The sequence below is a fragment of the Aspergillus candidus genome (assembly GCF_002847045.1).
Source record: "Aspergillus candidus strain CBS 102.13 unplaced genomic scaffold BDW47scaffold_53, whole genome shotgun sequence".
NCBI lineage: Eukaryota > Fungi > Ascomycota > Eurotiomycetes > Eurotiales > Aspergillaceae > Aspergillus > Aspergillus candidus.
In genome coordinates, this window is record NW_020194058.1 from 58,503 (window position 1) to 71,936 (window position 13,434).

The 13,434-nt window shown below is 46.8% G+C and overlaps 5 protein-coding genes across 5 annotated transcripts; 3 read left to right on the plus strand and 2 right to left on the minus strand.

Moving 5' to 3' along the window:
- Positions 1 to 345: 345 nt before the first annotated feature.
- On the plus strand, positions 346 to 732 carry BDW47DRAFT_133883 (uncharacterized protein; the record flags this gene model as incomplete). Its single annotated transcript, XM_024817951.1, has 1 exon — positions 346 to 732. Exon 1 carries the CDS (start codon positions 364 to 366, stop codon positions 730 to 732), a length of 369 nt encoding a protein of 122 aa, XP_024668987.1. The 5' UTR covers positions 346 to 363.
- A 2,140-nt stretch (positions 733 to 2,872) lies between these two features.
- On the minus strand, positions 2,873 to 3,223 carry BDW47DRAFT_128546 (uncharacterized protein; the record flags this gene model as incomplete). Its single annotated transcript, XM_024816858.1, has 1 exon — positions 2,873 to 3,223. The coding sequence occupies one exon, from the start codon at positions 3,221 to 3,223 to the stop codon at positions 2,873 to 2,875; it is 351 nt and encodes a 116-aa protein (XP_024668988.1).
- Positions 3,224 to 5,801: 2,578 nt separating this feature from the next.
- Positions 5,802 to 6,623, plus strand: BDW47DRAFT_133887 (histidine phosphatase superfamily; the record flags this gene model as incomplete). The annotated part of the gene is made up of 1 exon (XM_024817952.1): positions 5,802 to 6,623. The coding sequence occupies one exon, from the start codon at positions 5,802 to 5,804 to the stop codon at positions 6,621 to 6,623; it is 822 nt and encodes a 273-aa protein (XP_024668989.1).
- A 578-nt stretch (positions 6,624 to 7,201) lies between these two features.
- Positions 7,202 to 8,803, plus strand: BDW47DRAFT_133888 (Zn(II)2Cys6 transcription factor; the record flags this gene model as incomplete). Its single annotated transcript, XM_024817953.1, has 3 exons — positions 7,202 to 7,499; positions 7,548 to 8,079; positions 8,131 to 8,803. The coding sequence occupies 3 exons, from the start codon at positions 7,202 to 7,204 to the stop codon at positions 8,801 to 8,803; spliced, it is 1,503 nt and encodes a 500-aa protein (XP_024668990.1).
- A 607-nt stretch (positions 8,804 to 9,410) lies between these two features.
- On the minus strand, positions 9,411 to 11,581 carry BDW47DRAFT_133889 (ATP-binding protein; the record flags this gene model as incomplete). Its single annotated transcript, XM_024817954.1, has 3 exons — positions 9,411 to 10,255; positions 10,307 to 10,496; positions 10,547 to 11,581. The coding sequence occupies 3 exons, from the start codon at positions 11,579 to 11,581 to the stop codon at positions 9,411 to 9,413; spliced, it is 2,070 nt and encodes a 689-aa protein (XP_024668991.1).
- Between the last annotated feature and the right edge of the window lie 1,853 nt (positions 11,582 to 13,434).

Consider the following 13,434-nt stretch of genomic DNA (forward strand, 5'->3'; position numbering starts at 1 on the left):
GACAAGATTTTTAATCCAGGCCGACCAGGCTATGGTGCGCTTCAGCTTACCGATAAAGATAGTACCAGTCGTTCATTTACTAGAGATGGCTAATTCCATACAGACCTTGCATGTGTAGGATTCACTAGCTGCTCTTCCTACTGGCGATGCTAACATGTTCTTGATCACACTCGGCTTATTTGTGACTAGCAGACATGTTCCTTGAGCTGATATGGCAAGGCCCCCTGGCACATCCGAAAAGTATTTAGAGACCTCACAGCCCTGATACTCTCCCAGGTTGGACATCAAACTTCTCAAGTCAATAGAATCTCCCTTCTTTTTCATCTTCATCTATACAACGATTTTCTTCTTGACACCGACGTCATGCACTTCAAAGGTCTCAGTGTTCTTTCTGTGGCGCTCGCATTGCCCAATATTGCTCTCTCCAAACCAAGCTGCGAAAACAATCTAGAATGGCCTTGGTACGAGCCTGACGGAAGGAGTGCAGCCGCACATGGCATTGACAAATGGTGCAACAACATTGCCCCCTCCAGGTTCAATGCCGAGCAGGAGGTGAAGATCTGTCTTGAGGTTGATCATGAGGTGAAAAATCTCAACTTGTGGTTCAAGAACACCAATAAACACAAAGCCGACTTATCAATCGACTATTGCAAGAGCTTGCTGAAGAAGATTGTTGATTCGTGCCTTGGGGCTGGTTATGATAACACCAATAGCGGCTGGTATGGAAGGTAAGGTTCCCCAGATCCCTGTAGGAGATACAGGACTGACACATGGGTCTCAGGGCGTACTCTGACAGTGAATGCATGGTATAGAATCTCAAGAGTATGGAGAGAATGAATGATGGTGACGAAGAGAGCTCAAAGTATGTGAGTGTCTACTGATTGTTCAAGATCTTTTGCCGCCTGGTGCTCATTTGCACTAGGTTTATTTTAACCAAGGACAGTGTCCAGAATTCTTATCGAAAGGGTTGGATGGGTATTATGACTGTGGAGAGCAGTCTGGTTTTGGGATTTTTCGTTCTTTTTTTCTCTTTTCTTTCTTTTTCTTCTGCTCGTGTGTACTCTAGGAGTGAAAGCAGGATAACATGTCAAAGCTCTAGGAGCTCTTCGTGCTTCTGTTGTACTCGTTATGGGTGACTTGGGTTATGAGATCTGTGGCGGATAGTCTCCAACTTAAATAAATTGAAATTGACTAACAATGGGTTCGACACACCTGAGACCTCACACAGTGGTTGTGGTAGCTATGAATCAAGGGGTGACCTGATTCCGAAGGTAACTAATCAACAAGAGAGATAAGACCCACTAAGTATATATACTTGATAGTAGATAGAGTATTGGAAAATAGGCACTAGATTTGAAGGTATACTTGAACTGAAACTGTGTAGTAAACATGACTAACTAGACTTAGATGAGTGTCCTTTATACCCTCTCGTGATATACGTTCGAATATACTATCTGAAGTAGATCCTTGGGTGTATCTAATCACCATGCTTTTGCCCCTATACTACACTGTATACTTGCCAGGATAGATGTCTGAGTATATAAGTCATCACCCACCTGATGATACGCTAGGATTGAATCCAAAGTGCTATATTGGAGTGACAGCCCCTTATTAGATAGGGCTGTCTTTGTTCCTCAGAAAAGCCGATTCCAGTCCTGTGTGTTTATAAGACTGGTGATAGAAAAAGCCTGCTTATTGGCCGAAGAGAAAAATTCTTCGCCAGCGACTGCGAGAGCGCGTGATGACGGACGGCTGCAAGTAGATTCAGATTCCGAGATATAAGTCTCTTGCGTATGAGATCGTCAACGGATATTTGGCAGGGTCTCATGGTTTTGCTCGGACGAAAGGGTCCCGAAGGTTTCTCTCATTGAGAATAGCGTTGAGTCCGCTTGGTTCAACCATGTCTTTTGATCAAACAGAGTTGAAGTCAAGCCAGTAGAGCCCCGGTTGGTTGAAGCGGGCTGGGTTCAACGAATGATAACCTTTTTGGTTTAGCTGGAATGGTTCGAACGGGTAATGACAGGCTTGGATCCGGGTTGAGCAAGACACCTTGGTCAAGCGGGCAGAGACAGTGAGAACCAATCGATCTCCGCAGGTATAGACGGGCAGGAGAAAGATCAGCACATGTGCAATCTCCCTACAGACCAGCAACCACAGTATGGGAGTTTTACCCAGGAACAGACGGGTGATCATGTACCCAGGAGTATATCACAAGCTACGCATAGTGATGGAAACCTACCCCAGAAGTATAGAAGGAGTCACTAGAGTTAGATCATACATAGAAATACTCATTTACTCCGTGTCTACAGTTTAGTTAGTTGTGTTTAATACACAGCTCAAGTCAGTATATATCTAACTTCTCTTGTAAGTATCTAGTTACTTTTAGGCTATTAGGTCATCCCTGAATCACTCGTTAAAACCCATGCAAGAAGACGATAGCACGTCTACTCTCTGTAGATCCTAAGTATTACTGTTTGATACCAGAGCTTAATAATCCTGAAGACCACATAGGATATGTAGCGCAAGCGTGGCCATACCAGCATAATTTCAAGCTCTTCAGAGTCTAGTACCTGTTGGAATAATAACCACGCATCACTACAATCGACTTGATAGAAAAAACAATTCTTCTGGACCAATATTGGATCAGCAACGAAACAGCTAAATCCTGATCGCCTTTATCACTATTTCGAGATACACCACATCCACCATACTAGACTAGTAAAAAGAAAGAATAACAAGAGTCTGCGAACCCTTCCTGCTTCCCATGTCTCCTCCCTGCAACAATCCATAATACCATCACATTCCTAGAATACAGTCAGCGTCTCTTTGACCATCGTGACATGAGGGCTTACCTGGTGAATATCTATACTCTTCAACTAGAGTACGAAGCAACAGCATTCACACTGTTATCACCATGAGACTTGCATTCTCCAATCTTGTAGTCGTGCGTTGAGGAATCCACGTAGCCGCTGCCTAAAGCCGTAGGAAGGCTTCCACAGCCACCTGTCGTGAAGAAGTACCCCTTCTGATGTTTGCCCCCCCAGGTCGTGATCTTGTAAGACTTGAAGCCTTTAGGCCCAGTCGCACAAGTATTGTCATAGATATTGACACCTTTCTGGACGGAGTTTTCGCAATTATCGTCACTGAAGGTATCAATGACAAAGGCGGATCCAGTGGCGCTGAGACCAGCCATGATGGCGACGGTGGTGGTGAAGAAACGCATCTTGGAAGAGGAAGAGATTCTTGAAGTTGGAATGATAGAACACGAGGTGAACGATGAGGCTTGATAAGCTAGAGTATCTTGAGTTGATGAGCTGGAGTAACTTGAGTTGATGGATTGTGCAGATGTAGAGCAGTGGAAGAGGGGGTTTATATACCTGAGCTGCTTTGGCATTCATCACCATTCGCTTTACTCGTGCCCGTCATCAACAGAAGTGTACAGCCCCATGATGCCATAACTGTCGCCTATCAGATACATACAGAGATACTAGGTATGTGCCAAGCCTCTTAAATTCATTCTAAAGATAGAAGAGCGAATATAATTTGAGGGTTGAGTTGGTTCTTTTGGCATCTAGAGAGACCATGAAGGTCATACTGGTCGATCATTATCCTTTCAAGCTCCTAAAGCATCATAAACAGTTCATGTCTGTAGAAGCCTGGGAGAGCCTTGGAAACGTCTCACCTACATAAATCGTATAGGACCAATCGTGTGTGGTTTGACGCTATCTCATATCAGCAAGGCTGCGGCGTGTTGATCATGTATGTTGAGGGCAGGGTTATTAGTGTGGAGCCTCTATAATGGCATAGAGCATATTCTAGCCATAGCAAAGTACGAGGCGCATTCTCGGCACTTGTATTTTCTCCACCTGTGGGTGGTTTGGGAAGATAGATGGTTGGTTGGGAGAAAGGCTCTAACCTGACAAGGCTATCGTGGTTTGGTCCCAACGTCCATGTAATTGGTCACAACCACCAATTACTGTTTTAGGAATATGAGAGAATATGCACGTCACGGTACTAACGTTACTTAGCATCCAGGCCCTGTTTAGGTGGCTTGAAGGAATCCTCCCCCTACCACTTCCGGATCTGCCTACTTAGTGATCAGCTCAGGATGCTCAGAGGGTGGTTAGGTCTACGTACTCATGTATACGTACTCAGTGAGCAAAAAGCGGCAAATGGGTGAGCACTAGAACGGAACGAGAAACTCCTCTTGTTTCAGTCGGACTGACAAATAGCTAAATGAAAAAGGGAGGGGGGCAAGCATCGGTGCCTTGGGGTAAGCAAAGCGAACGCGTACGACATGAAAAATGAAAACGAATAAAACGGCATCAATACAAAGAGCTCTTTCGGCTATCTAGAATTTAGAATACTGATAGTCTGCGGAAGCTTCGACCATTGGTTGAATTCAACGGGGTGATGATGTACAAAATCACACGAAGCTGCCTCGCAATCACCGCTTACTGCAACCTTCTCCAGATACGACGAAATGATAAAAAAATCAAATCAAGACGAAGAAGCCTCTTCCTGTTTTTCATCAGTTGTCAGCAAGCTGACAACTTTGGGTATCCTGCCCCAGATGATCAGAATTATCAAGCTGGCACGAAGTGGCGAAGCTGACAAGACGGTTTGGAAGTAGAGTGAGCCGTTGACGGAGAAGATACCCCAGGTACCGTAGAGAAGCAGGAGGGCAATGAGTAGATGTGTCATTGATTTCAGCGAGAAGAGTGATGCAGGCAAAAGCGGATCCGAGACAACACTCCGTTCGACATACCACGTCCCGGTAAGGAACAACAATGCCTAGGACAAAAGTGGCCAGGATATATGGCGTTTTCCATCCCAAGAGAGCATGGGTGGATTGCGTGATCGCGAATATCGTAAGAACGAGTCTGCCAAAGATGTCAACGGCACCGAGATAGTCCGTTTTCACTCCCTTTCGGGAGTCGCTTGTCAAAGCCGAGTATGGCATAGAACATATTGACGTAGTGAGCGTTACCGCTGCAAGTGCAGCGCCGATCCAAAAGTAGTAATCCCAGTGTGAGAATTGACCCAGGAGCCCTGCAATGGAACTGCCACCAAAGAAGCCCAGAACGCCGGCTGTGTCATAGATTGCAGACGAGATTTTTACGAGGCCCGGGCCGGTAAAGCGAGCCTATAATCATGACTCCCGTTGGCAGAAAGGCAGCCGCTCCAAGGCCCTGGAGTGCTCGACAGATGTGTAACATGATAGGCGATGACATGCTTCAATAAAGGAAACGAGTTTTTGTATTGGAAATGACCAGATCTTGGTCTGTTCCTGTATAGATTGATCCAACCTTAACAGTGTGGGGCCAGAGGGCCGTTATTATTCGTTCAACTCTTGAAAGACGCTCCATTATAAACTTCCAAATAAGGCTGCCAAGTCACTAGTCACCTAGAAACTAAATAAACACCTGGAAGGAGAGTTGTCATTCGCACACTCACGCTCCACAAACCGATGTAGAGGTAGTGCGCTCAGTTGTTCGATGTAGTTCCAAGGCGACTGTCTGGTTTATAAACAAGGCGTGTAGATAAAAAAAAAGGTCTTTGTTAGAATTCCCCTGAGCATCAAGTTACACTTCACGCTTACTGCTCTTCGGCCTTGAAAACGAGTGCAATTTGCATCCATTGAGCTGAGGATCTATACAATTTGCCAGCGAAAGATTCTGATTCCAAAAAGCGTATACCCCTAGCATAACGGTAGGGGCTTTTTTTTCCCCTCGTTGTCAAGATTGAATTAGTCGTCTTGCAATTCCACTGTTGCTCTACTGACCTTGGAATTACAGACAATGCCACCAATCATCCATTGCGTTCGTCATGGGCAAGGGTTTCACAATCTGGGTGGCGGTTGCTATACTATTCCTGACCCTCGCTTGACACCAACGGGGGAAAGTCAATGTGAATCGCTTCGTAAAGACGCCTTCTTTGACCAGTCGAAAATTTCACTTATCGCCTCTTCACCGATGTGCCGAACACTTCAAACTGCATCTCTGGTTTTCAAGTCAGCGCTGACGTCGAATCACAAATCCCAAAGAATTATCGCCCTCCCTGATGCTCAGGAAACTACAAGTGACCCAAGCGACGTTGGCTCGGACCCAGACATCCTACAACTCATCGTGGAGAAGGAGAAATGGCCTATGGACCTTTCTTTGGTGCACGATGGCTGGAACCAAAAGAAGGCTAGAAGTCGCTATAGTCCGAGCAACGATGCAATCAAAGTCCGAGCCCGTGATGCTCGACTGTTTTTGCGCACGAAACTACGGGAACTGGTTGCAAATGGGGACGACGATGTCGAAATTGTTCTCGTCACACACGGTGGATTTCTGCATTATTTTACGAACGATTGGGAAGATTCATATCGCCAACCAGGTACTGGATGGTACAACTGTGAGACACGTTCTTATGTGTTCGAAAGCGATTTTAGGTCCAATCACGATGAAGAGGCCTGGTTGATGGAAACAAGAGAAAGTCGGAGGAGGCGTGGCAAAGATCATCCTATGTATGGAAGGATGAATCAGGTCAAGCTTTTCCATACAGCGATGGAGTGTTGGGAGGGCCAAGGGCTGCAACGACCAGACCAAGTAGATCTGGATTTGGAGGTTGAGGCGTGATTTGAAGAATGTGTACTCGAGGCTACAATATGCACAAGACGAATATGCCTGCGAGCGCTCATGGGCAGAAAAACTCAATAGAAAGTCCCACGCAGGTTATGTTCATGCATTTTTCTCTGGCGGCGTTGTATATAGATGGGAAGTTTATTGTATAGCTTCACCGCTGCGCCTAGAGATTGGATCTGGCCATCCTTTATTTACTCGAGGGTTAATAGTATCTTCCCCTCTCGATTAGCCTTCCTTAGCCAGGATTCAGATCATTTCGATGGCATACTTGCTGGTTGACGAGGAATAGAGACAGAAACGCGATTTTGGATAGGTGACCGGTTGAACTAAGATTTAGTGACATTGACTTAAACTGCCAAATAGGGCCCAACTTGTAGGCAAAATAGACGTTTTGTGTGATTCCATTGGTTTTGCCAGATGTCCGCTGGACCCTCATTTCTGACAAATGTGGAAGCTTACGTCTTGGCTTCCTTCCTAGGAATAGCGTGATCTGTGATCGATACCCATATGTAAGTGCAAAAGACTCAGACTCTCACTTTGATTTACGACCATTCAAAGTCTTCTGGAATTCAATGAGCGTGAAAACGGCTGCTGCGAACTGTGCCGATGGCCCATGTTGGACCTGTCGTCGCCGACGCCTCAAGTGTGACCGAGCACTTCCGATCTGTGGTAAGTGCACATGTTCGCAGCAACCCTGCCTAGGATACAGCAAAGACAAGCCTCTGCGATGGACAGATAGTGTGGCAACCCGCGGCAAGTTGACGGGCAAGAAGGTTCCACATCAAGAGCAACATCTCCCAATCAGCAGGGTCCTGGATGATCCTTGCTTGCAGGATTTGTCTCCGTCAATGCGAGGCTATATTACTTATTGTAAGTGGAGTTCCCGAGCTAATCAAGTACTGGCTGATTGAAGATCAGTTGAGCAACAGTGTTGCCAAGAATGCGTGCTGTATGATTTCGAGCGGGAAAATCCGTTCAAGAGGTTCATTCGATTGATTCCATCATGTCCGGGATTATGCTACGCGGTGGTGTCAGTTGCGGCTCTACACCAGGCCTTTCGAATCGCATCAGCTCAAAGCAATGAAAAGACCATCGCATACAAGTCGGATCTAAATAAAGTACATTTATCACAATGGGTTGAGCAGGTGCACTATATGTATCAGCTGCCGGCATATCATGATGCTCTTTACCACAAACAGCGCACGCTCAGCTTCTTGAGAAGCGAAGCAAATGCGGGATGCTTCAGTAATCCGGATGGTGTAATTGCATCTATGATAATGTCCTTATGGTTTGAACTCATGGACTCTGGACGAGATACTTGGAGATACCATCTTCATGGACTGAGAGAAGTGATCCCAAAACGCGGCTTATCCCTCGTGCTCTTCAAGGATAAAGAATTGGCCGCTGACTTGCCTCAAATGAGCGAATACTTCGACACGAGCTACGCGATGTAAGTAGGTCCCAGCCCCATGCAGTAATGGTCACTAATTCGACGTTACAGCTTTCAAATCTTAGGGTCGACATTTGTGCAGGCCAAACAGCCTTATGAGCCGCTCTTCTCGATGTCCCCTACTCTCGATATCTTGAAGAGTTCTGAGTCCCAGACGTGGATTGGGTGCCCTGCAACCCTTCTCTACGTGCTTTCTCTCGTGAATGCGACTGCTTCGAGATCTTACGAAGTGTCACCAGATGGGATTGACAACATTTTCTTCCATCTGCGGAACTTTTCTCCAATGAAGTGGGCGGTTGCAGGTGTAGAAGTTAACTACATGAAACCAAGATATCAACTTGCCTGTGTCTGGCAAGTAGCGGTCGAGATATATGCGCTGCAGGTTCTTCCAGTCTCTTTCGAAAGCTACGTTATCAACGAAGGGAGAATCAGAAATTCACTGCATTCAATTCTTCACCATCTTCAATCTATAGACCCCGCCGATGTCCATCTCAAAGGCATCTTTTGGCCTGCATTTGTCATTGGGGCCGAGGCACAAACAATGTCTCAAAGGGTACTCATTACTGATGTGTTTGAACATCTATGGACACTATGGCGATGTGGCAATGTGATGAATGCCTTTAAGGTGCTTGAGAAGATTTGGGCTCGTCGAGCTATGGAAGGGTCCTCTCGACGATGGATCGAATATGTATATGAGTGGGGTGAAGATTGGATGTTCATATAGCCACTTTATCTCTTGATTTTCTAGCGGGCTTGACGAGACATTATAGATGAGGTCGAAATCCGATATAGTTACGGGAACAAAGTATCTTTCTAGCTCGTTCATCTGTTGATTACGTCTACCTTCTGTCAGCATGCACTTACTCTAACAAATAGTTTATGGTCTCAATAATTGAGACCCACATTGACTCGGCGCTTGATTTTGAACCAACCAGGGCTCCGTCTCTTGGTCTCCCCTTTGTTTGATGAGCCTGGGGCTCATCCAAAATCAACTATGCAGACATATATGCTACGGTCTAGTAGGCAGGAAGCCATTGTTCTCCCTCACCACGTGGTTGTATGTGTAGTTAAATTTCAAAGCTTGAAATGTTGTGGAAGCTAATATGATAAACTGACTAGGGTTATTTGAAGGACCCCTCTACCGAGCACCGGTAATGTTATTGCCAATCACGCCGACCTAGAGAAATCTCAAGGTTTCCAAGTGTTTCACATACTGCGAAACGAAAACATGCCGGGATTTGCAAATTTGTTGTCAACGAATTTATCATATCATATGTAATAAAGCCATATCACAGAGGTTACTTTAACCTTGGGGTATTTGATACTACATCTTATCGGAGACCCGACTCCCTCGCAATGTCGTCGTCTGTAAAACCTTCTTTCACAGTCGACAAGTACGTTTCAAATCTGCCGGCTACTTCGATGACATGCTTCAAGTGCGCATGAGACACTTTCTTGCCTTTGAATTTGGCTAACTGACGAGCAGTCGTGATAGCGTTGCGGATCTCGCGCCCATTCATGTTCTTCTCAGCCAGCTCCGCTACGTAGCATTCAATGTCATCGAAGTCGATACTCGGGTGATCGAGCCTCTTCAGGCGATTGATGAGATTTCGCCAGATCTTGAGACGCTGGGACTGGCTGAGATTCGGGTAGTGCAGCGAGAGCTGGATGCGGGATTTAAAGGCCTCGTCGAAGGTGCCCACGCGGTTAGACGTCAGGATTAGAATTCCATCGTAGTATTCAAGCACGCGCAAAAAGACAGTCACGAGCGCATTGCGCTTCAAGTCCGACAGGGTGCGCTCTTGCAGGAAAACGTCCGCCTCGTCCAGCAGCACGACGCAACCCCAGATCTTGCCCAGATGGAGCGCGGACTCGAGGTACTGTTCGACCGCTTCGGGATGCGTGCCGATGTCACCGCAGGTTACTCTGTAGAGCGGTTTTTCGGCCAATTCGGCGACGCTTTCCGCGGTGAAGGTCTTTCCCGTTCCGGGACCCCCGTGCAGGAGGATTGTGAGGCCTTTGCCTTTGTCGTCGATCATGTCTGTTCCCTTCTCGGCTTCGAGCCGGTTGGTGACCAGGGCTTGAACGAGATCTTTGGTCTCCTCCTCGACGACGAGACTTTCAAACGCTTGCTTGTTCCACTCGACCTTCCGGATTAGATCGACTTCCAAATTAACTGCTCACTGTCAGCAGGGGAACCGTGAAACAGGGTGCGTGGGCGCTTTACCCCACTTCTTTCGACGGAGATTGAATCCAATGATAGTGGACGGGAAGAGAAACAGCTCTGGGGCCGATGGTGGCTCATCAACGTTCATCCGCTCAGGTAGAATCTCATCGCGTTTCTTCAGTAGTGTCTTCGATTCAGAAGGATGAAGCTGTTTGTATGTTGAAAAATCGATCATGAACCTCTCATTGTTCTAAAGACTGGTCATTAAATGCCGGTTCTGAAATGAAAGGGTCTACTCACGTTAGTCATTGATTCAATATCATTGCTGCTCGTGCAAGAAACTAATTTCGTCTTTCGACAATCCCAATGCGTCTGTCCCCTCTGCTCAAGTCTCAGCTGGGTGTCTTGACTGGCGTATCGCAAGGGGAAGACACTCAAGTCTCTCAGTGCGACCTCTTCGGTGGGGTCTTCAACATTGATCTCAATAGTCAAAACCGTAGACGTGCGGTAGAATGATCCATCAAAGTCGTATGACCAGGCATTCACTTGCCAAACGTTCTGGTTTTCTATTCCGTGTTCGGTTTTGCTACTCTTTTTCATGGCGGTGTTTTGCTCAGCCCATGATTTGGCCATGTATGCTTGTAAGTGTGTCTTTTTCGAAGACACAAGCACGTCGCCCGGCTTTGCAAGGTATTTCATGGATGAAGAGGAGATAACGCCTCTAGAAAGCTGGTCGTCCACATGCGTGTATTCATTCTCATAGTTGGAGGTTATCCAATGAGCAAATAGTTCCATCAGACGCCTATAACGAGTAGACAGCCGCTTCAAGATAGATTCATGCGAGGCTCGACAGCAATACCAGAACAGATAAGGAGCCGAAATTTCCTTTCTAGCATCAAACCGTGGAAACAGCTCTTTGAAATTCGGTTGCTCTTCCAAATACGTATCGAGAGCTTCTCTCATGTAATCGGAGACGAACAAAATGGTTTCGGCTTCAGGCTCAGGTACTGGCCACATATCTGCTTCCTGGTCTTGCTCTTTCGGCGGATCATCTACCGACTCGGAGGCATAAGTCTTGAAAACTGCAAAAGCAAGAGCCCTGCTCCTTTTTAAGTACTCTTCCGCCTTCATGGAAAGAGGGTCTTCTTTCAAGGTATACCGGGTTTTTCCCGATGACGTATTCCGCGTCCATGTAGGCGGCCTCAGGAAGACTCTGTCATTTCCTTTGAAACGATAGAGCACCTGAAAGAACGGCGGCCCGCGATGGGTTGAATCGGGGTCAACGAATCTTCTCAGTAATATGTTCTCTTGCTCCAAGGTCTGAATACGATCCATGAGCTGCTCATATTGACCCAGGTCTCTGTCATATTGGGTATGAGGAGCGATTGCACTTCCAAGATCGTGATGCCCAATGTCGCGGGGATTAGGCATAGTCGAATGACTTTCACTCTCAGAGGGGGGAGTTGAGGCCACAAGGTGCAGATTTGAGTCAGGAAGAACTCCCTCTGCCCTCATCTGGGCATCGTGTTCTTCACGGGTCCTCATTAATCTCCTCTTATTTTGTTGTTCAAGAAGCATCAACTGCGCTTGATAGTCTTCTTGGTCGTGGTTGTCGCGGATGGCATCTTTCCGTTTATTTTTAGCTGGTCGACCATTACCACTAAGGGCTAACAGCTGCGTCTGGCTATAGTCACTCCCAGACGTTCTATCTTGCGATAACGTGGTGCGATTTAACAGGAACTGACTGTTGTTCCTGTCCTTGTCCATGTCCTGAGGCTCAAAAGGCTTGGACGCAGATATAGTGAGCTTCTTGGGGGTCTTTATGAATTGGCAGTGTTTTTTTTTCTTTCCCCTTCTCTTTTCTTTGGCCCGTTCTCCTGGTATTTTTCAGCTTTGCTCCCTTCGTCGCCCTCGTCCAACACTTTTCCGATCTCGCTTCCGCTTTAGCTTTCGCTGTTCTTTCCGCTTTCCTCGATCGGACCCTCGCTCACTGCGTTTTCAAATTTGCTAGATGAGAGGCGACGGTTGAGTCTTTGAAGATTGGTCCTGCTCGCCTGATGAAGACTTGAGCGTGTCTGTAAAAGCCGTGGCGTGGGTCCTGGAGCGCGTCCTTCAGTCTCGAAATTCTCCACACTGGACATGTCTACCGAGAACTTACCAGAATAGCTGATATGAGTAGAGTGACCTAAGAGTGAGAAGAGTCAAATAAATGAGATATCTCGTGCGATGTTTTGCGTTCAATAAGAGATGTTGGTATTTACAGACAAATTTATTTACATTGGAAGCTCAAGCTACTCTCGAGATACAGCCAGCGGGGAAATTTGCACTAGCACAGCCTTGGACAGGGATGTAGATCCTATTCTTCGTCACTTTCTGTCTGTTGGACACCAACGCGTGTTCTTTGGCTGCGTGCTCGACCTTTGACTCCGCCGCATCCACGACGTATCGCGGTCGTTTTGGATCCTTATTCGAAGGAGCTCTGGTGTCTCTCACTGGCATGTTTGGAAAGGTCCTGTTACTAGAACATTGGTAATTTTCAGCTGGAGGCTGAATTACTACCCTCGCAGAATAAGATTGCCTGCCAGCCTTGCCAAAGGCTTGCGCAGAGAGCCTCGCGCACAGCAAATGGGACTGAACTGTGGATGCGATAGGCATCTACGTCCGGAATTGAGCTTCGAGACGCCACGCACCCAACTCTCTTGATTACGGTGATTGGTATAGCAAATTTCTAGGAACAATGCCAGCCGAACTATCGATCAATACGCGCGATGTTCGAAACCTCATCAATGGGGATGTCAAGGGAGATCAAATCCGACGAGACAAGGTTGCGGGAAACAAGGTTGCGGGGAACTCCGGCATGGCGGCAATGACGATATTGTGCGCGCCCATGCGGCCGAGAATATAGCTGTTTTGGTCACGGTTGTAAGGGAGACTGGGGGAATACTGCCTAGCATTGCCTCCAGCGGTGCTTGCTCGAGGCCCACGGGACAGATCAAGGCGACTCTCTAGTCATTGTGAGTGAAGGAAAGAGACGGAGCCTTCATTTTATGACAGAGCGTGAAGAGCGCCGAGTGACTGACGTTTCTCTGTCAGTAGGACTGGGAGGTATTAATTTTGAGTAGGAGTGTGATTGCAAACTATAGAGATTCCATCAACATCTGTCGAAGCAATGATAGTGGTCTGGGCCA